At 34.1% G+C, this 22,349-nt stretch overlaps 1 protein-coding gene across 2 annotated transcripts in view; it reads left to right on the plus strand.

Annotated features, from left to right (window-relative positions):
* LOC118744370 (neuropeptide CCHamide-2 receptor) overlaps nt 1-21,100 on the plus strand; it is a gene marked incomplete at its 3' end in the record, with an annotated part of 92,855 nt that extends 71,755 nt beyond the window's left edge. For both annotated transcript variants that reach the window (XM_036477335.1, XM_036477336.1), the window contains 5 exon segments: nt 8,012-8,710; nt 12,952-13,171; nt 13,286-13,476; nt 16,400-16,593; nt 20,980-21,100. In XM_036477335.1, coding sequence (XP_036333228.1) covers nt 8,313-8,710; nt 12,952-13,171; nt 13,286-13,476; nt 16,400-16,593; nt 20,980-21,100 — 1,124 coding nt within the window.
* Nucleotides 21,101-22,349: the final 1,249 nt, after the last annotated feature.

Raw genomic sequence — 22,349 nt, forward strand, 5'->3', positions numbered from 1 at the left:
ATTATATTTTTCAGAATTAATGCACTAACATTTTACTAAGCATTCGATTCTCAAAACTAATGCATTACAATTTTTATTTGCATTTAGATAAATTTTTTACATTAACATTATTGCTTAATGGTACGTTAATGTATTACAAAATTAATGCTTTTTTGACAACTCTGATATTTATGTAGGCACTTCGAAGCAAGTCATGCAGGTTTCGCCTTTGTTGCTTGACTGTGTGCTCTACAATTGATTTGTTCGTTGAGAGCAAAAACATTGCTGGGTTATACTAAATCAGTTTGAGATACTTGAAATCAGCTTTAAGTCGACGACATATATGTACATACATATGTACATGCATTTATGTTGGTATGCCTTAAGCTCGTAGAATTTCTTGCAAAAAGTGGTTACTATTAAAAGTAAATTTGAGCTATCACCCCTTATTTCAACCATTTTCATACAGAGGATCGATTAACACAGTTCTAAATGCCTTAAAAATGTCTTTGTATATGTATTCGTATGCACATAAATACATATGTACACTTTCTAACTTTGACGCACGTAATTCTTCAAACTAAGGAAAACTCATTTGCATTTCTGATACCAACAATTTTGTAGTCGCATGCATGATTGTGTGTGTGTGTGTGTGTGTGTGTGTGTGTGCGTATTTTGTGATATTGGGTTGCATCGTTTGTAAGAAGCTGTTGAGTAACAGTTTAAATTTGTTTGTTAATAGTTTAAAGAGATCACCATAAATGCATACCCTGCAGGGAAACCGCGGACTAGTGAATCAAATTTCTAGTTCCGTACTAGGTCTTTATCGCCAAAAACGAACTAGTCCGATATGAACTAAATCCCCACCAGTCCAAAATCGGAGAAAAGTAGTTCTTTTAAAAAACTAATTTATTTCAGTTTTTTCACTAGAAATCGATATCTAAAGTGACGAATTTAGAAATGGTTCGGAACTATAGAAAAAGAGATGCAGAACGAACTAGATCTTATTTGTCGAATTTAGAACTAATTCGGAACTGTCGAATAAGAGATGCAGCGGGGGGCTTGTTTACTTTACATAGATATGTGTTCGGCGGCTTTTTCGTTCAAATACGCTTCTATTCTGCGCTTCGCAGATGCTTTTTCATAGCTTGGTAATACAAAACTAAAATTTGTGTTAACATTTCAACATCTTGGGACCGTCTGGAATCTAAGAAATAACAGCGAGCACCTCTGCAAACTCAGCTACAGCTGAAGGTATGTAAACGTACATTTCTTAAAATCATTCAAACAAATTTAATTTCAAATTGAAGACACATTTCTTCCAAAATAACTTAAAATCGCACACACGGAAGAACCATAAAGATGGAAAAATCATGATACTTTTTTCTTTCGTCTGTCGATTTCAGAACTAGTTCGGAACTATCGAAATGCATCGGGGGGCAATTGACACTTCCTAGGACATCGCCATGTTAAATTCGCCAGTTGCTTGCATGCAAAAGAGATTTATCGCCAACCAGTACTGGGTCTAAATGTACTAGAAGCGCCCCAGTTCAGAACTAGAGATTTTCCCCACAGGGTAAATACAAACATACACTTTACATAAGCGAAACATATCAACATACCGCTCGTTTATTGGGAGAATGTCTCAAATAAGGTACGTATTCAGAAATGAGCGCCAGCACTCGTTTTAATTTGTTTAAAGCAACGATATTTCTGAATTGTGTCTCATAAAAAGAAAATTTGTCATCTTGCAACTTTGCTCATTTCTGAAGTGAAGTTTCTTAATCGAGGTCGGTGATGTTTGCTTTAAATATTTAACGACACGGTTGCGTTGAATGCCATGGCGGGGACAAAGTTTAAGATAAGGATAAGGATAAATATAAAGATAGCGATGAAGATGATAATGTATATGTGGATGAAGATGATGTTGATGTTGAAGATAAGGATGATGAAGAAGAAAAAGAATAATAATAAGAAAAAGGAGAAGCATACTGAGACAAAGATGAACATGATGATGAAAATTAATACTTATTATGCGGAAGATCAAGACTAAGATAAAAGTTAAGGTTTTGATTAAGATTAAGACGAAGATTAAGGCTAAGGCTAAGCAAAGATAAAGCCCAAGAAAAGGACAAAGATAAAGGCAAAGTCTAAAACAAAAACAAATACTAAGGAAAAGATAAAGACTAAGGCAAATATATTAGAAAATCGAATGAAAACTTCTTTCTTTCTACGAAGTTTAACTTGTTTCGCGCGTAGGGTTTTACGTTGTGAATTTATTGGCGTCCTTTTTTTACACTTTCAACGGTATGCTAGGCCATGGCTTGAAACTTACACTTTATTACACTGAAATTCAATGGGTTGCAAAACTGCGTACTAGGGTGGTCCAAAAATACATGCGGGGGAAAAAAGTTTAAAATGCTAAGCTTTCACCCGCAATGATTTTTCTAAATGGGAAAAATAATGCCCGTATTTTTTTTTTTGTCAAAAAGAATATATTTTCCAATTATTTTATATGGAAAAACCGCTTTTTCGTAGAAGTGGTATATAATTCTTGAAAATCAATATTTTTCGATCGGAAAACCCTGTTTTTCTTAAGCAGACTTCCAATAACAATACACAATCGTTTATTTAACCATTTATAAATATTAACTATTTTTTAAAGGCCCCCAAAAACCTCAAAAAATTCAATGTGGGACTCACAAAAAATCGTTAGTACTCAAAAATAGTAAAATAAACAAGTGGGCATTATTATTGAAAGTCTTCTGAAAGAAACTGAGTTTTTCGATAGAAAAATACAGATTTTTAGGAATTCTAACCATTTATACGAAAAAGTGTGTTATGCCCATATAAAATACATGGAAAACTGCATGGGCTTTAAGGCAGTTCTAAATATCATAAAAATATCCATTTAGAAAAATCCTTAACATTTCACTATTTTTTTTGACCACCCTACTGCATACTCTTTTTTTCTAAAAAGAGCAATATTTTAATTCGACTCGGATTTTTGGGGTTTTCGTTGTAGTATTAACAATATTTTGATAAATAATATGCGAAAAATAAAACAACTAAAAACAGCTGCCCTTATTGTAAAAAACTCTCTATACCTAAACTTTACTGATGAATCCATATGCATACATCAGAAAATATATATTTTTTTTAGTAGTACACTCGCATACTTACATGCATACAAAAATACATACCTACGTACTTACTAATTTACACTAATATCCATAGTCTATTTTTGTGTAACTTTGCAAAGATTGTACGCCCGAATTAAGTTTGTACATATGTATGCATAAAAATTATACGCTCAAGTACTTTTAGCTTTTATTGCGGTTCAGATTCTTCGGAACCCTTTGAAAGCAATGCTGGTCGATTATTCAAAACTACTTGATCCAAATGAGAATATATAAGTTTTTACAGTGAAAACCCGATTATGATTGATATTTAAGCTACATATTGAAATAATGAGGTTGTTCACGCTTGCCGGCGTATCCGATTATGTGGTTATGCGGTTATATTTTTTATTCAGGTTACAACAATAAAATACACTACACAATAGTAATTTTTAACCAGATAACCTCAATATCATTTTTCAATTTGTGCCAGTGATGAAAGCTCCTTCAAACAATATATATATATAATATTGTAGGTTTAATTACAGAGTCTATTTTACAAAATTGTTCGGCAGTGCATGTGAAAGCTTAATAAAAATATGTGCACTTCTATACATACATACATACGCATATAGTACGTATGGCTACCTGTGGATGCATGTAGCGCAGCAATTATGCAGAATTTAAGTAGCTAAGTATGAAAGCTGCCGTTTACCATGATTTTTCATTGGAATTCACACACACACACACACCCATATGCACATAAATAGCGTGCGCAAGTATGAGTGTTCATGTGGGTGGTATTTATGTAGTATATGCGCTTCGTTTTAATTGCGCCAACACATGCGTAAATGGCCGTCGCATAATGCCAAGCGCCACAATCACTTGCGCCTCCACGGCGTATGAGTGACATTTCATGAAAATTCATTATTAAAACGGTTATTATCATAAAGCTGTGACTTTTGGGACTTTTCAGCGCGGTATCACGACAAAAGCCTGCACGAAGAGAATGACCAAAAAAGAGAATGAAAAATTATGACAGCGATGAAAGTTAATTTAAGTTGTTTTATTTCCAACTTAATTTAAAAATGCCGAGCAAGAACACTAGCAAGAGAATAAGGATAAGTAAATAAAAATAGGGTTCTTTTTTTTATGTATGCAAAAGGATGCGGTTGTAAATGTCAACAAAATTGTAAAGGGAGCAGCAGAGAAAAGAACGCTTAAATTTACTATGCACATGAATTGGAAATGTAACTGCGATTCTTCCATTTACCCATTTTGTTTGCTGGTTGCAGTTCCGTTAGATCTCTTTGGCTGCATTTATTTAGGGTTTAACCGTTTATTCGTAATAAAATCTTAAAACACGTTTAAAACGTGACGTACGTTCACACTACCTTTTTAAAAAAGTATTAATTATTCGTAAAAGCACTTAAATCACAAAGTAGTTAAATGACGATTCTTCAAATACAATTTAAAGTAAAAAAAAGCTTGAAATATTGCGAACCAATTGAAGTGTGCATTTTTGCTATGCTTCCTCAGCAACTGCTGCAGCCAGATAGATGTGTGTTCGGTTGCCAACTTGTTGGCCACGAGTGGCACGGACGCGGCAGGAATTTAATTGCATGAACTTCACTTTTGTGACACATAGTTTTATGATTCACCTTACAGTTTGGTTGAAAAATGAAAAAAAAAAAAAATCAATTTATGTGACCTTTGTTTCAGTACAGTTCGAATTATTGTAAGCTTACCTATCTATTTTGAGCTAACTTGACTGGGCTAAGAATACTTTTTTTTAATTTCTTTAAAATCTCACAAAAAGTACCTAAATTTAGCCAAAAAAATGACCTTTTAGAAAGAAATGAATTTTTAATTTTTTATGAAAAGTGCAATGTCATCTTTGGTTTTTCTACCAAAAAAAACAAAAAAAAATTAAAAAGCAGCAAATCGAAAAAGCATCACACATAGCTTCGAATATCAATAAAAATACGAATTAGAACGACAAAAATCGATTTTTGATAATGTTGAGTCATTTTTCAAAAGTGCATGAAACAAGCGATTTTGATGATATCGACAAATAAAAAAATATGAATGCGCTTCTTTCCGAATAGAATAATATACTAAAATTTCTTAAGAGGGAAATAGCTTCTCCTTCCCCAAGGGATACATAACATTTGGTCTATGTTAAGCAAAGTATTTTAGTTCAAATCAAAGTTACTCGTGAGCTGTACAGCAAACTATGGGTCAGGAGGAAGGGATCAAAACTGGGCCAAATTCAAAATCTTGTCACTCGGTGGTTTTTGGAGTCGCTGATTACGCATATGTAGTCAAATTGGAAAGATTCAAAATGGCGGACGATATTTTGAAAATCGATCGGATTGCTTGAAATTTAACACTCATTGAAAACGGCGTACTGAGTATGGAGTCCGACAATTTTCAAAAGCCATTGAATCTCAACAGATATCACTACTCAACGACCTTATACTTTAGTGTTGAGTCTAAAAGTAAGTCAAAGATACATATCTCTTTTTGTAAACCGCGTCATGTTGGATTAAAGTGGATAGCCAGAACCCGCTGCTCCGCCGCTGAAATCTTGATGATTTATAATATAATACGGAGATAATTTGAAATACATTAAAGACACATCTAAAAATTTCATGACTGAAAAAATTTCCTCCGTTGTCTGAACATTTGAATCAGTCAACATTTATCGTCATTATTCAATTTCTCATTACCGCTTTTATCAACTTGATTTCTTGTTTGTCCAGGCTGCTTTGCTATAATAAAAGTTTCTATAAAAACTAGTCTACACCTTTTTCAAATGTATTTCAGAAAAGTGCAAATGTATTTCAGAAAAGCACAAACGTGTTTCAGAAAAATATTTTTAGAATACAGTTGTGCTTTTCTGAAAATCATTTGTGTTTTTCTGAAAATCATTTAAGCTTTACTGAAATACAATTGTATTTTTCTGAATTTCATTTGGCTTTTTCTGAAATACATTTGGTCTTTTCTGAAATACATTTGAGGTTTTCTGAAATTCATTTGAGTTTTTCTCAAATTCATTTGAGTTTTTCTGAAATACATTGTGTTTTCCCGAAACACTGTTGGAAAAGGTGTAGACATCAACCTCGTCGGTAGCTATTATATCAAAGGACATCCAAATGGCAACACTAGAGGTAGATGTCTCCTCGCCGGAAGTAGTTAAATATTTAACAACCACATTATTATTACTATGCCATAATATGCACGAAGCTTTAGCGGATCCGCATGATACGCCATTTCTTTAAATGAAATTAATTGCTGTATGTATGCACATATGTTGAAAGAGAAAATAAATAAAGAACTCAGTTTTATAAAATACAATTCATTTAAAAAGAAGAAAATAAATAGAATAAATTTTTTTTTATATACCACGCTTCTATAAATGGACTAAAAAGTAGAAAATAATATTTCTCAGCCCTATAGAATTTGTTTTGGTAACTTTTGAATTGGAAATTTTGGCAAAAGTCATTATAAAAAATTTATGAGATTGAAAATGAAAAAAAAAATAAAAATTTTATTTTAATTATTTTTGAATATTTTTTATTAATTTTATTTTTTTAGAGAATAAAAATAAATTACTCTCCCACAAGCGTAAAAAATGTGTCAAAACGTGCCAAAAGTGGCCAGAGCGGGAGGAACGCGAAAAAACTACATTCCGTTCCCGGATTCGAAAAATCAGCCGTTTCTCCTGTTTTTATTTTTGCGGTTTGTTTAATTGAAATTTTAATTTAGCTTATTCACTGCTTTTTCATTTTACATATCCTTTATATGATTTGCAAAATATGGAAAATACGTCAAACATTTGCTGAGCCTTCATTTGTGAGAATTTGAAGAAAAGCAGTGATTTTATGTGTATTTATCTTATATGGCTAATATTTAAAATTATCGCGTGGAATAAACCTAATATAAAACTTCTTCATACATTATTTTGAAAATTCTTTTTCAACTACTTTTTTCTATCTATCTATTAATCGAAAATAAAATGGTTTGAATCAAATTCATTACTTGACTTTTGGCCACTTCTTATTGAACTCTAGCAGCGTCGAGATTTGCATTAAAGTTTTTTTTTTTTAAATTCTGCCTACATGTTCAAAACAATTCACTTATTCGGTAATTCAATAAAGTTTCACTATCATTCAAATGACTCAGATATTTCTTCGGTAATTTTCATTTTAAAAGGCTACTGATTTTTTTGTTGAAAAATTCAGATATTCACATTCAAAAACTTTCACACAATCCTTTTAACTAATAGTTCGTTGGATTCGAAAATTAAAAAAAGATTGAAAATTTCATGATTCCTGCAAGCTTTCATTTTTCTATTTACTGCTGGGCCAAAAGTGTTCAGCTCGACAACATCTTAACGTACATCCTATGTATGAATGTTCATGCATTGTTTATATTTTACATACCTTAAAAATTTAAAACAATTAGATACATACATACATATAAGCGTGTATATATGTACGAGTATGTGTCTGCGAATTAGCGCTTAGCCGACATGACTCATCATGCACAGTGCTATTGATAAATGTAAGCCGTGAGGGGTACAGTGAGGATAATCTGATAGCATGGCGACAGTGCTACAATGTCAAATCCTAAATGAGTGCGAGTAATTTTTTGTTTGCTCGTGGGCTATAAAACATTCCTGGATACATAAATATATATGTAAGTAGTTGTCTATATTAACAGCAGCTTTTCTCGTAATCCACTTCTTTCGAGCATCCAATGAATCGCGTCATTAAACTAAGCTGAACTAAGAAATTGCCGTAACAAGAGTAAAACGCAAAAAGCGTATAAAAATAGATTTCTTCTTATTCAGAGTACTCTTACCAGCCAAAGGTTATAAAAACGACATTTTCTTCTTTTTATTACAGTGGCTAAACTTCACACAATGTAAGCTGTCCTGGCTGTAATATTCAGCAAACTGACAAAGGAAAAAAAAAAGATTGACGAAAAAAAATACGTCGGCAAAATGTACGATTTTGTCCGCCTCGCCAGCACATAATAAAAATCCACTCAACACTGCGTGAATACGACATAAGAAGCGCACATCATTCAGGCGCAAATCATCCGTCAAGCGTCAAGGCGTTAGCCACTTAGTAACTGAACGCAGTAAAGCAACGCAGAGTGGTGTCACACTCTTCAGCACTCCACAGCTCGCGTGTCCGCCTAAACATGCTTATCTCACATCCTGCACCGGCACAGCTTGACGCGGGCATCCCGATAGACGCAGCCCCATCATACGCCACAGCCACCACATCGCGCGCGTATTATGACGACGTAGCAGGACTGGCTTTGGCCGCTGCTGTCGGCAATATAGCCGCTGTCAACTCTTTCGTCGACAGACTGCGCAACAAAAGTGAGCCGGGCGGCGGTGGCAGCGGCCACAGTGAAAGCGACTATGATGACGCGGATATCGATCCTGCCTCGGATTATGTGCCACCCGAGCAACGACCCGAGACATATATTATCACAGTGCTGTTTGCGCTCATCTTTATTGTTGGCGTTTTAGGTAATGGCACTTTGGTGATAATATTTTTTCGGCATCGTTCCATGCGCAACATTCCCAACACGTAAGTTTGCCAAAAGACAAAAGCGAAAAGCCAACAGTCAAAAGTTATCATAATACATAAAAATAGCCCTTTTGTCGATGGGCGGCGCACAGTGTGCCTTTTAAACACTTTATTTTTTCAAAAAAAAAAAAAAAATTGTAAATTACTCTTATATTGGATTTCAAATTCACTCTGATTGGTGCATATCAAAATAATGCTTCTATAGAAAGCGTTAAAAAAGCACACTGTGCGACTTAGGAGTATTTAGGCACATTTTTGGGGTTATAAATGTGGGCAATTGGATGGAGTGTTTTCATATGAAGAAACTTTTTTTTTTGGTAAAAATATCAAATACTTTGAAATCATTTTTTCTATCAATGTTGTAATCAATATTTGTGTATTTGCCATACAGAAGGTAAAAGAAAAACCAAATAATCAAAAAGTAGACTGGAACTCAACTGGCAATTTACAAAATAGTATTTGAAAAAGTTGTTTTCTTCACAAAATATTTTAATTAGCTTACTCTGAAGCGGATTCATCGTTGTATTTAGTTCTAAAGTTGAGTTAACAATTAAAAAGCATTCAGAGCTTTCTGCTCTCCGAGGGAGAGTAAAAAAAACAAAAAACAACCACATGGAAGAAAAGTTCTGAACTATAGCTATGAATCCGCCTTAAGCGTGAACCCATACCGAAAACGAAAAAGCGTTTTTTTTTTTCTTATTGTCGGCCGACAAGGAAACATTTTTTCTACCCCATTTGTGTCGTGTTCCGACGCATTTGGTAATGGGTTGAATAATAAGAAGTAATGTATTTACTCCAAGTGAAATTAAATATGCATACAGTGACGAACAAAAGTATTGCCACAGAAAATTTTTCGTAATATGTGCAAAGTTTTTCATTCTTTTCTTTTCGAAAATTAAAAAACAAAAAATGTGTTTATACTAAAACTCAGGAAAATTTAACAAAAGTGCATAGATACTAATTTTTTAGAAAAATTCTAAGTATGTCGCTTTATAACCCATTTAATTTTAGTAAAACCAAGTGCAAGTTTGAAGTTGCTAGAAATCCAACTAAAGTAGCATAAGACGCTGACCTACCATCTGCACAGATGGCTCAAAGGTGATAAGAAATTGGCGTGTGTTGCTATTTATTTCCAATAATATCGCCGGCTTGATGACTACAGTGTCTTTCAAGCGGGGATCTTTGCTATAAGCAAGTCTATAGCAGTTATATACATAGATTCATATCCTCCTGGCATCCATTCAGCAAATTTGCCAGCGACGGGTTGAAGTATAGAGTTGCCTTCCGAACCTTAACCTATAGCTTTTAGTAGCGGAACGTGGCTGCACAGACCGAGTTGAAGAAGGTTTTGCTTTAATGTGAATATAATTTTATTCAGTTTTAAAGCGATGTGCTATTGAAAAGTCAGTGGAAAAAACAATCGTTCATATGGAGAGGTTTTTTTGAATACTCGTATTTGCAATAATTTTCAAGTTAAAATTTTTTTATAAATTTTTTATAAAAATATTTTTCACGCTTTAAGGCCTTCAAGAAAAATCCCAAGAAATATTTTTCATTATTTCTGTTACTAGGAAAACTACATTGCGGTTGCTGTAAATTTTCATGAAGAAATAAATATATGCGCAATTTTTTCTTAAGAGTTGCATACTAATTTAAGAAATTTTGATAGAAAAATGTTTCTATTCCATTTCTTGTGCGTCATTTTATATGAATTTGTCTTTAACCATAGCCAAATCCTACCAAAGTCTCAAACTTTATAAAATGTTTGGAAAAATTCAAAAATTTTCATGCAAACTTTGGGTATGCAAATTTATAGCCAATATAATTTTTGCATAATAAAGCGCAGCTTTAAAGCAGCTATAAATTCGTCTTTACTTTTGATAAACTTTTTGCTGCCGGTCTTCTTTGATGTAGCTTTAAATTTTCAATTTCGAAGAAATGGTGATTTTTTCTTAAGTATAAACATGAACTTTTGATTTATGTATGTAAATACATATTTTAGGGTACAACATGAAAAAAATATTTCTTAAAAAATTTGCTAAAAATTTTAACATGCAAAAAATTTTGGATATTTAGAGACAATTACCAAGTAAACTGTTCCTTGAGTCACTCTAGATGTATTTTCTTTGTCTTAATAGCTTCTTTCCTAAATGTCCGTGTTCAGCTCTCAAGAAAAACACCAAATTTTCATATAAAATGCGCTCATAAAACTAAATTTCTTTTTATCAAAACTGCTTAAATCAGTTTGCAGCTCTCTAGAAATTTCGTAAGTTTTGTACTACACTTTTCCAAAATTTTCTTTTACTTACCTTACGCTTTTATTTCAAGCGACAAAAAGAATAAAAAATATTTCTCCAGATTTTGCTTAAGAGCTGGATACTACCCATAAACAAATAAATGTATACCAAAAACCAAATAAATATTAAAATAACCAAAGATACAAGATTTATTGCCGTCTTAATTTAAAAAAGAGAAAAGCCAAAATATGGTGAATATCACTCGAATTACAAGGACTGAACTAAAGTTCTTTGTATGTTTAAGTCCACTGACGAATTCAAGCCCAAGAATAGATGCTGGCAGCGAATAACATCCTCACAATGAAATACTTCATGTTGATGGCTTAATATAAGATGGACCGGAGAATTAATTTGATCTTTGCATACATATTTTTTTCTTTCAAATGTGGCAATGCTTCCATTGTAATATTGCTATTCTGTTATTATAAATATTTGGTAACACATGTGTTTATACATATATACATACATACATATATATATATATACATACATATGTGTGTGCGGACTCCACAAGTAGTCATCTTAGAACCTTTAGTAAGGCAATTATTGCTCGAATAACAAGCACTTGTGTCTCGTTTATGGCTGCGTACAATTTTGTATCAGGCACAGGCAATCGAACCTACTATGTACTTATGTACATATATGTAAGTATTCATGACACACAAATAGCGGTAATTTACATGTGAGGCGTGCGGTTGTGCTCTTCAAAATGAGCCACTATATAGGAACATAAAAGCCATTCAGTGCTGCAGATATGCGAGAATAGCTGCTATTACCTGTGGTGCCCAGCATCTACTCATCATGCGCCCACACTTTTTGCTACATTTCGGTAGTTGCGTTCTAGTGGGCGCTGTTTTTTTTCACTGTTATTGCTTTTGCGAATGCCCTACCACTTTAATGTGTACGCTTGGATCTTATCGTTTGTCACACACGCCTGACAACGCCACTGACAGTAGTGATGCGCAGCCAGTTGGCTCGTTTTACAACTTTTTGTTGCTGGACGGGCCTGGTTGCCCAGTTATTTATATATGAGCATTTCTACAGAATGGTCAACCAGGACCGAGAACTAAAATGAGCAATCAGTTACATATGTGTGGGAGCAATAAGTTATAGTGGTCCGATTTTGACGGTTCCGACAAATAATTAATACATTATAAAAATACATTCGCTTACAAAATTTCAGTCGGAAATCTCGGAAACTGAGGGACAAGTTTGCGTTCCTTTTTTTTACCTTCAAAAGCGTACGAACGTACGGTTCGCGACCCTTGGAAATGCCCATATTTATCTACATACATACTTTAATGTTGTGCAATATTGCTATGTTAGCAGCTGGTATGTTAGTAAGTGAAATTCATCCATGACCAGCAGAGCGTTAGAGCATTGCGAAAAGCCACCGCCGATGTTATTTATTGCCTATCAAACTTCAACATCTGCCCTGTCTTCACAGACACATTTGCTTGTGCTCCGCGTGCAGTCTTTCCTTAGCTTGCAAACTCTCCATTTTGTGCCTGTGTAAGGCATTGATTATTGGTTTGAAATGTTTATTTGTTTGCATTTCCTGACTACTTGCTCGATTTCGGTTTCCTTTTCGAGCGTTCGCAACCGGGCGTATGAGTGATATGCAACATGGGATTATTTACAAATTTGAATTCGCCATCACTCATACGCCATGGCATGCCAATGGATATCGTGTTGTAATAAGAGCAAAAATCCAAAAGGATACGACGATACTAGATGCTTGCAGGCTTTAGTCTCAATTTGTTTTGTTTGCATATACATACATGGATGGTATTTATTTCGGTATTTGCATGACTTTGTAAAGAATAGCCATTGTTTGGGCGTTGAGTGTTGATATTTCATTAAATGTTTTGTGCTTGAATAAGTTTGTTATCACCTTGTCGCCTCAATTTGTGTGTCTACTTCTCTATCTCTCCAATTGCACAGCTACATTTTGTCTCTGGCCTTGGCCGATCTGCTGGTCATCATCATTTGCGTGCCGTTGGCCTGTATTGTCTATACACAGGAGAGTTGGACGTTTGGCGCCCAAATGTGTCGCATCAGTGAATGCTTCAAAGACATTTCCATTGGCGTTTCGGTGTTTACACTGACCGCTTTGTCTGGCGAGCGCTATTGTGCGATAGTGAATCCGTTGCGTAAATTGCAGGTGAGCTCGGTTATAGGCTGTGCTTTATTTAGCAGCCAACAATCAGCAACAATGAATAGTCTCAGTTATAATTTTCATTTATTTCATTTTATGCTATGCCACTTCGTCTTGCAGACAAAACCTTTGACCGTCTTTACCGCCACCATGATCTGGCTGCTGGCCATTTTGTTGGCGACACCATCTTTTGTCGTCTCGGACATTCAAGAAATACATTTGCCGCCAGGTGGACACAACGAGAATCTGACGATAATTGTTTATTGCTCGCCATTTGGACGTAATCGCACTAATCTGGAGTCGTATACCAGGTAAGATTTTTCTGAATTTTGTAATGTAACCCCTAGTTTCCCAAAAAATTTAAAACAAGAAAAGACGTTTAAAAAACCACTCATGGACAGCGGTTACTGCTGAAAACATTAAATTATTTTCGCATTTTTATTAAAGTGTGCGCACGAAGCAAATAAAGCCAGTCAAATAACATAAACATTTTTCTTCTCCGCGGGGATTTGTCAACTCAAAAACTAACTCTGCAATGTTTTAAATTCACACACGCGCACACTTTATGTAAATATATACATATGCATGTATTTATGTTTGCCTATTTTTATTTAGATATTTCCATGATGATTTTGTTTTTATCATTCCGCTTTGGGACACTTTTACGGTTTAACAGCAAATTTATATTTTCAACACTACGGGATACCTACATACATACATACTTACGCGTATGTACACCATTGTTTGCTTGGGTTTATGCCATCTATACGCAAATTGGCGCTGTAGGCCACCAAATGTGGCGATTTTATTCCTGCAGTTTTCGTAGGCAATTTTTTTTTTTTTTTTTTATTTGCATTTGATATAAAAATTCACCACATATATGTACAGAGGTTTGCTGTAGCTCGGTTCGTACATATTCTTATTTTTATTAAGCTAAAATTTGCATGTTTTCTATAAATGGTTGCCAGATGAAAATCGTTGATGCAAGCAAAAGCTTTAAGTAACGTGAGCTAATGACGAGGAAGTCCATCCTTTAACATCATTAACCCTGGAAGGTTATACTTATTTTGCAACATTTTTAGAGAACCTTTGCGAAAGCAGTGTGCACGTATTTTAACAAAATTTGTGGAGAGATTATAAGACTTAAGATGTCTAGTTTCGCCTTGTTGGTATAAATTTACAGTTTTAGATCAAACTATGCGCGAAATTTTGCATTTCAAAAGGGATATGCGTCGTTCATTTGACGAAGTAAAACTTTCCCGGGTTAAATTGATCTCTGTGCTGCTGAGTTCAGCGCACTTTTTGGTCTCTATTTAAAAAAAAAAACTTGAATTTTTGATTAGGCTTCCAGCACTAACTTACCCAGTGCCACAATTAACCGATTTGGGGTTTGATTTAGACCGGGTCGGAGCTCATTCAAAAGAAAAAGGATGGCAATTACCCTTATACCATGTCCCCACCAAAAAGTTAACCATCTCGAATCGAACTTAACCACATCACTAACTATTGGTGTCCACACTGCGGTTTGAGGTTTATAAAACAGTACAAATGTAAAGAACAGTGTTCGTACCTCCAAACCTCGATTCAGGACTAAATCGCTGCAAAAATCGGACCAAAAACAAATTTTCCGTACTAGATTGAATTTTTTATTTTTGTTTCTGACATTAATTGTTTGACTAAAATAATTTCTATTCATGCAAAATAAGAACGCGAAGCAATGCAAGGATAATATTTAGGATATTTAGGTAATTTTTAGCATTTTCTATGAAGTAGAACGTATCTAACACTTAATTTTTTAAAAAGCAAACCTTTTATACTTTATATAAATTTCATTCTACATATATTTTTTAACAACTTAAGTAAAGTTCTGCATCCGCCAGTTTGTACAGCCATACGTAAAAAAATAACGAAGTTAATTTATTGACGCATTGCTATGAAAGAGTTACTTTTTAACAGTGAGATTTGGCTACTTTTCAATTTTTTTTACTGAAACCGGTGGTGAACACTCAAAAAACGGCCCCAAGAGGGGCATAACATGAATGAAAAAAACGGAATAGATTTGAAGTCCAGCGGAGTAGAGGAGTAGATTTAATTTTTTTTTAAAAACCGGAGTAAAACTAATCTGATTTTAGTTTAGTCCAAACACTAGTAGGGAACGAATTCTTTACATTTCAACGCTAATGACCCACAGATGGCGGGAAAACACAGGGTTGTATCAGACTTTCGACGTGGTTTCGAGTTGGTTAGCTTTTAACCGTCTCAGTGAAATGGTTAAGTGCTGTCATTTTTATATGGCGAAACTACGCTAAATCAAGTGGGTTATCGGGATAACCAACTCAATAGCCATAACTACGTGGTTAGCTCCGGTGGGGACATGGTATTAGATACTTAGATATATTTATGACGTCATAAAAATTCGAATCTTGGACCTGGGAATTGGGCGGGTAGGAATTGAAAAGATGAGCTTACTGATAGAAGGAGATAATGCAAATTGACATATTAGAGCTGATTGGTTAGAGGTGCATACTACCCCTCCGTAGGAACTGTGTTCGATCCTTGGCCCGAGAAACGTGTAAAATTAGAACAAGTGTTTTTTTGCCATGGAAAAGTGTCTAATAAAATCCTTTTGCCGTTCCGAGGCGGCGTAAAACTTTAGGTCCCTCCATTTGTGTTATAGCTATCAACAAGACGCACACTACAAATAGGAGGAGAAGCTCGGCCAAACACCTAGCCAAAGTGGAAGCGCCAAAATATTATTAAAGCACTTAATAATATATTTTCAACGATTTGACAAGGGCGAAAGATTTTAGCCATCTATCGAAATCTGAATTGTGCTTTTTTTCAACCCATCTGCCAATATTTTTCTTTCTTGTTGACATATTTTGGTTTATTTTGTTTTTGTTTACATATGTATATACTAGTATAATGTATTTCAAAAGGAAACTCTGCTATCCTTTGTCAAATCGGATTTCTTCCTAAGAACGAAAAATGACACTGAAGCCAGTTTGTCTCCAAATCATGTTTGACAAGGGATGCATTTTTGACAAGGGACATACGTTCCCAAATATATTCTACTAATACCGTGTCGGAACAACGGTGCAACACCAGCAAATGTACGATATAAATATGCATACACACTAACATACATATGTATGTACATCCCAATTTTAAATTTTTACTGTCGGAAAACTCTCACTCTCAACCTTTTTTATTATTACTTATCCTTTTTTCTAGGTATACAGTAATCAGCAAGGCGTTCGTCTATTATCTGCTGCCGCTATTTATTATTGGTGCGCTTTACATCCTCATGGCTAAGCGTTTGCACACGAGTGCACGCGAAATGCCCGGCGAAGCGTTGGGCATGCAGACCCGGTCGCAGGCGCGAGCCCGTCGCCACGTAGCTCGTATGGTGGTCGCTTTCGTTGTGGGTGAGTTGTTGCAAGAGCTAAGTCCATATTTACATGGCTAAATCGAATAGTAAGCAAATCGTAGAAGAGCATCGTGTCGGGAATGAAATATGTATGTACATGAGAGTGGTTCAAACAAAATTTTCCCAAGATGGGGTTTGGGGCACCTTCCAAAATTTTTCCTTTTGCCAAAAGAGGTGCTGGTACCAAACTTTACGTTTCTAAGTATAAATTTAGAGGATGGCCATGATGCTCATATTTTACTCAGAAGCTCTCTTAGCATTCTGTGACAAAATTGATAAAATAAAGAGCTCTACGATTTCAACATGAAAAATAGAGGGCAAATAAATAATAAAAAAATGCCCAAAACTCCACAAAATTACTTTATAACCATCCCTTGCTCAATAAGCAGTCTTGTCGCTCTCTCTTGACAAATCGGCTCCCTTAGTAGAGGCCAAGGCGAATTCATACAAGATGGTGCCACCGGAGCGGTCGAATTCGAGTTTCAAGTCGAATTGTGCTAATTGTTAAGATTTTGCGTTTGTTGCACATTTTTTTCGTGTTCTGATTGTTATCGTGCGCATAATTTCTTAGTGTAGTTTTTTGTTTTTGTGCTGCCGCTATCACCTTGTATGGATTCGCCTTGGTACAGGCACTTTGTTGCTATTTTTGCAAATTTACATGAAAACTGGACTAATATTTAAATATATCATAGAAAAAAATTTTTAGTCGCTCTGTTTCCTACGTCATGATTTTCGTTTATATTCGGTGACATTTAGTTTACGTTTGCTGATTGCGTGAATTCGGGCAAATTTGGGGCACAAATATTTTTCTTTATACCAATCGCGAAAAATAATTTGTTCAAATTTTTCATTAGAAGTTCGCTGTATTCTACCAATCGTGTGACTACAAAAAAAAAAATGTTGTCCCATTTTTTTTTATTTTCTACCAATAGTCCAATATAAAAAAATGTTAGATTTACCAATCGTGTGGCATCGCCTTAAGAGCGAGAAGAACAAGGTGAGATCACATCATATTGGAAAATGTGCCTTTGAAAATTTCTATAAGATGGCCGCATATCAAAAAAATAAAGGGAGAAAGCTATTTATTAATTTACCTGTTTATAAATTCACAATGGGGTAAGCTTTGCAACAAACTAAAATTATTTAGCAATTCATCAATAATGTAATACATACATATGTATACATGTGTACAAATCTCAGTTGCAGCATAATTAAACTCGGCGCACACAATTAGAGCCCTCTGCACTAACGAGTTATCCGATATTGTGTTGCCCTGGTTATTCTCTGAAGTGCAAAGCAACCAATTTTGATTGACATTGCATTCTATGCAGCCAGCAAATAGCTGCCGATTTACTCAGTCCGAAATATCTATTACCGAGAATAGAGCCCGTCCTGCGTCTTCCCATTACGTGGCATTATGCCAAAACAGAATTGTAGTAAATACATCTATGTATGTATGTGCGAGTATGGACCTATGTTATATTTAGAAAACACATCACTCGCGTTAACATATGCAGTTAGTTCATAACCATTCTTAATCAGGCAAAATTAATGCTGCAATGAAGAACTTTTTAGTGTGAGACTTCCCGCTTGCATGCGATCCGAAAAAAATCGCTGAATCCCTGACTAAGGCTGCTGGTACCAGTGGAAGAAACCAATAAAAAGAAACAAGCAAATAATAAATTGGTTCAGCAACTGTACAAATATGTTAGTATATACTACATACATACGTTACTCACAAAATCGTTTTCATATCTGCCAATCCGGCGACATTCCTCAAAACGCTGTAGAATATTTAGCTGTTACAACAACAGCAACCCGTTATTTGTAATTGAAATACTTTTATGTTATGTACATATGGGTAATTCCATGTAAAATTTACACCTAAATGTTTTGTTTTGGTGTGAAATATTATTTTAAATTTTTTATATATTTTCATCATGATATTCGAAAGTCTAGAAAAAAAAAATTTCCGAAATTTTGAACTCACAGAGAAGTATCTTTTTAAATTTTTTCGATTTTTGTTTTTTGTTTTTGTGCAATCTAAAAAGTTTTCAAAATTTATGGAGTACACTGTAAAAAGTTGAGAATGGAAGAACCAAAACTGTAAAAATTACAAGTTTTTTCATGCCTGCGTACATAAAGTAGCACTGTAGCGTATGCCTGCGCGCTGAATCTCAGACAATGTATAATTTAATGCAAAAAATTACTTGTTTAATTTCTATCCTATCCTATCTCACATCCTAAAGGAAGGCCGAGGAAATTACGCACATTTTGACCGATAAATAGTTTATTAACTGCAAATATTAAATATACATAGATATTTCTCTGTGAGTTAAAATTTTCGGATTTTTTTTCGAGATTTTCGAAAATCATGATGAAATAAAAAAAATATGTATGTAAGTGTCCTCTTTTTTCGATAAAAATGTAAAAACAAAGAAATATGCAATATTTGGTTTTGCATATGAATTTGGATTTATGCTTACGCAAGCACATCAGACTTAAATCAGCCATAAAATCCATAGTTATGGTCCGATTTACTGAGCTCAATAAATTATAAAGATAAGAAAAGCGTAGTAATATAAAATAACATTCGCCCATTTATTTAACCCAAAAGCAAACCAAATTAAACCCCACAGATCTAATGAATTTTGCTTATTTTAACGCGAAGCAATTTTTTAATTCACGAAACGGAACAAGTTCGTGCTACGATAGCAAATATAGTATTCTCTATTGTTTGTGCTGGAAAAATCGCACAATTTTTTGATTGAAATATTCGGGTATCCAATTGACTGGGACTGGCTCAATTGAACAATCCATTTCTTGGGCGAGTTAGTGGTTAAAATAACCGAGAAACCATTTAAGCCTAGCAGTTACCTTTTTCATTTTGTAAATCTTGTGAAACGAGCTGCATTTTGGATTTTTCCAAATTGCCAATTTTCGAACCTTCGCCCCCTTTTTCGGGAAAAATTTTCGTTGGTTTAATGTGCGTTTGGGTTAATTTAATTTGAGTGTGGGTTAAATAAATGTGCGAATGCCATATTCATTTGGAAATTCGATAAATTTCTTCTTTTTATTGTTCTAAGGTTAAAATCTCAAGAAATACTTTTCATTCTTTCTGTGTCAGTAATTTTTTTTGAAGTAGTACATATCGCTAGCTTAGAGTAAAAAGTTGCTAAATCCAGTTTTTAAAATTTTGTAGCAGAGAAAAACGCTTCACAAAATCATTTTCTTCAAGTATGTATTTTGCAACATTTTGAATACAACACTTTAGTCTATTTAAAACATACAGCCCGATTCACTTAAATAGGTACAGGTATGCGTAGTATCCTTATGTGTATAGGAAAGTTATTAAAATTACACTTAAAACCCTTTTAAGAATTTAAAGCATAAATAGAACCATAACAGCGCAAAAATGTGCGAAGCGAGTACTTTTTCAACTACATAAAATGCATAAATGGAGGGCTTCACAGTTCTTAGACTTTGCATGCGATCTGTTGGAAATTAAACTGAACGAAATGCAAATATTTTTGACAGCTGAAGCTGGGTCACAACATAGCATGAGAAAGGAATGAAATGGAGCCAGAACACAAAAGCTAAACGGAAATAACAAAAGTCCTTCAAAGTAGAATTCAATTTTGATTAAACGTTTTCGCATTTCTTTAGACTTATCGAATTTTTTGTGTCTTCTAAATAGGCGTTTCACTAAATAGAATTAGTTAGAAATGCAACATCTAGTTTTAAAGTTTTGTAAACGATGCGTTTTTAGTTTTCCTTGCCTTCTATATCATAAAGTGAATTTTCATAAAAAATGCACCCAGCAGCTTTTCTATGTAAAAAATATTTTTCTCTACAAACTTCAAATAAAACTGTGAGATATTCTTTAGAGCGACCAATCATAATAATTCTCTGTATTATTTAACATCCTTATGACATACTTATGTTTGCATATTGCAGGAGCACGAACATAAATGTTAGATAGTGGTTTTCCTCTTCAAGTATGCTTGAAGAGGTTTTCAGGGTATTTTGTATAAGCCGCCTTTCTAACTGTGGCGTTAACATTTCCACTTGGCAATATGATTGACCAATCTGATTTTCAATGCTAATTGTCATGTTACCAAGCAACTACCGTGGTTACGCATATTTGCATGACAATTGTGGCAGCAGTTTTGCATTGGCGAATCTGGGCTGAAGAACGTTTGCTCCAATGCCAGATTGCGCTCACACAACTGAAAGTGCATACATACATAGGTATTGAATGTAATAAAATGAAGAATAATGGAAATGTTGATAGAAATTTACACTTAAATTGTTTGCATAAAAAGTTAAATTAAACTCTTTGTTACCATTATTTTGTTTTATTTGTATTTTTTTGCATTTTTAGTATTCTTCGTCTGCTTCTTCCCCTATCATCTATTCGAGTTGTGGTTCCATTTAAATCCAACTGCCAAAGAGGACTTTGATGGCTTCTGGCACGCGATACGCATAATTGGATTCTGCGCGAGGTAAGTGACCAGGGTTACCACTGACGAAAAAAATTATTTACCATCCACTTGAAAAAAATCTACCAAATCTTGGGAATATCTACCAATAACTTTTTTATAATTATTTTAATAAAAACTATAGTTTTGTTATTTTTTTATTTATTTGAATTAAAACTCTAGTTTTTTAATTTTTTTTTAGCTATTTCAATAAAAATTAAAATTGTTTTTAAGAACTTTTTATTTAACTACCACACCAAAAGCGGAAGTGATGAAACTAAAGGCGACAATGAAACTTCATTATTTGAAAAACTTCAACTCGAGTTATTATTGACAAATACAGTGACTCAAAAAAGTAATTTTTTTTTTAATATTCGCAATATTTTTCGAGTAAAAATTTGTTATTGCTTTAACTAAATCCATAAAAATCGAGGATTCAAACTATATACAGCATATAGAAAAATTCCAAAAATTTTCGTCTAAATTTCGATTTTTTTACTCTGAATTTTTAGGACAATTTAAAGTATGGAGTTTTAAAGCAAATGCTTTTTTTTCATTGATAAAAAATGGCGTTGATTTAATTTATTTGCGAACAATCATAGTGCGTAATTACATACCCGTAAATTTTTTCTTTATATTTAAATAATCATTTAAAATATTTAGGCAATCAAAAGCTCCTCGGGATTCCAGTAAAATTAGTTTTGAATGGAGCGCGATATGTTCGCCTTATATCGATATACATTTATACGTATGTAATTATATAAAAAGTATGCAAAGAAATGTAAAATATATTAAAAGATAACTACGAAAAATAAATCGGGAACGGAAAGTTCTTCAAAAATCTACCAAAATGAGAAAAAATTTACCTTTCTACCAACCCAAATTTTTTCTACCAATTTTGGTAACAATTTACCAAAGTGGCAACCCTGTAAGTGACAGACAGCGGACGATGGAGGTTAGAGGGAATAAAGTTGAGGAGAACGTTGGGGGCGTAAGGCAAGACAGATAAAAAGCGAGATGGGCTGATGAGGGTAAAAAGCGAAAAAAAAATTATAAATAAGAGCTAGCGGATATGAAACTATCTATCGCTATGGCGTTAGTGTCTTGAAGACCAGGTAGGAAATATAAGCTATCAGTGCATTATGCTATACTCAGTACATTGTCCCGCTGAACCTAGACATCTGAAATTACTTCCAAGTTATCCAAATTCTAGGAAAAAGGCAACCGTAGAAAATGAGGAGTGCCTAATCAAACCATGTTAACCACGTACAAA

The sequence above is a fragment of the Rhagoletis pomonella genome, unplaced genomic scaffold, assembly GCF_013731165.1.
Source record: "Rhagoletis pomonella isolate Grant_MI unplaced genomic scaffold, Rhpom_1.0 Rhpom_scaffold_00008, whole genome shotgun sequence".
NCBI classification, from domain to species: Eukaryota; Metazoa; Arthropoda; class Insecta; order Diptera; family Tephritidae; genus Rhagoletis; species Rhagoletis pomonella.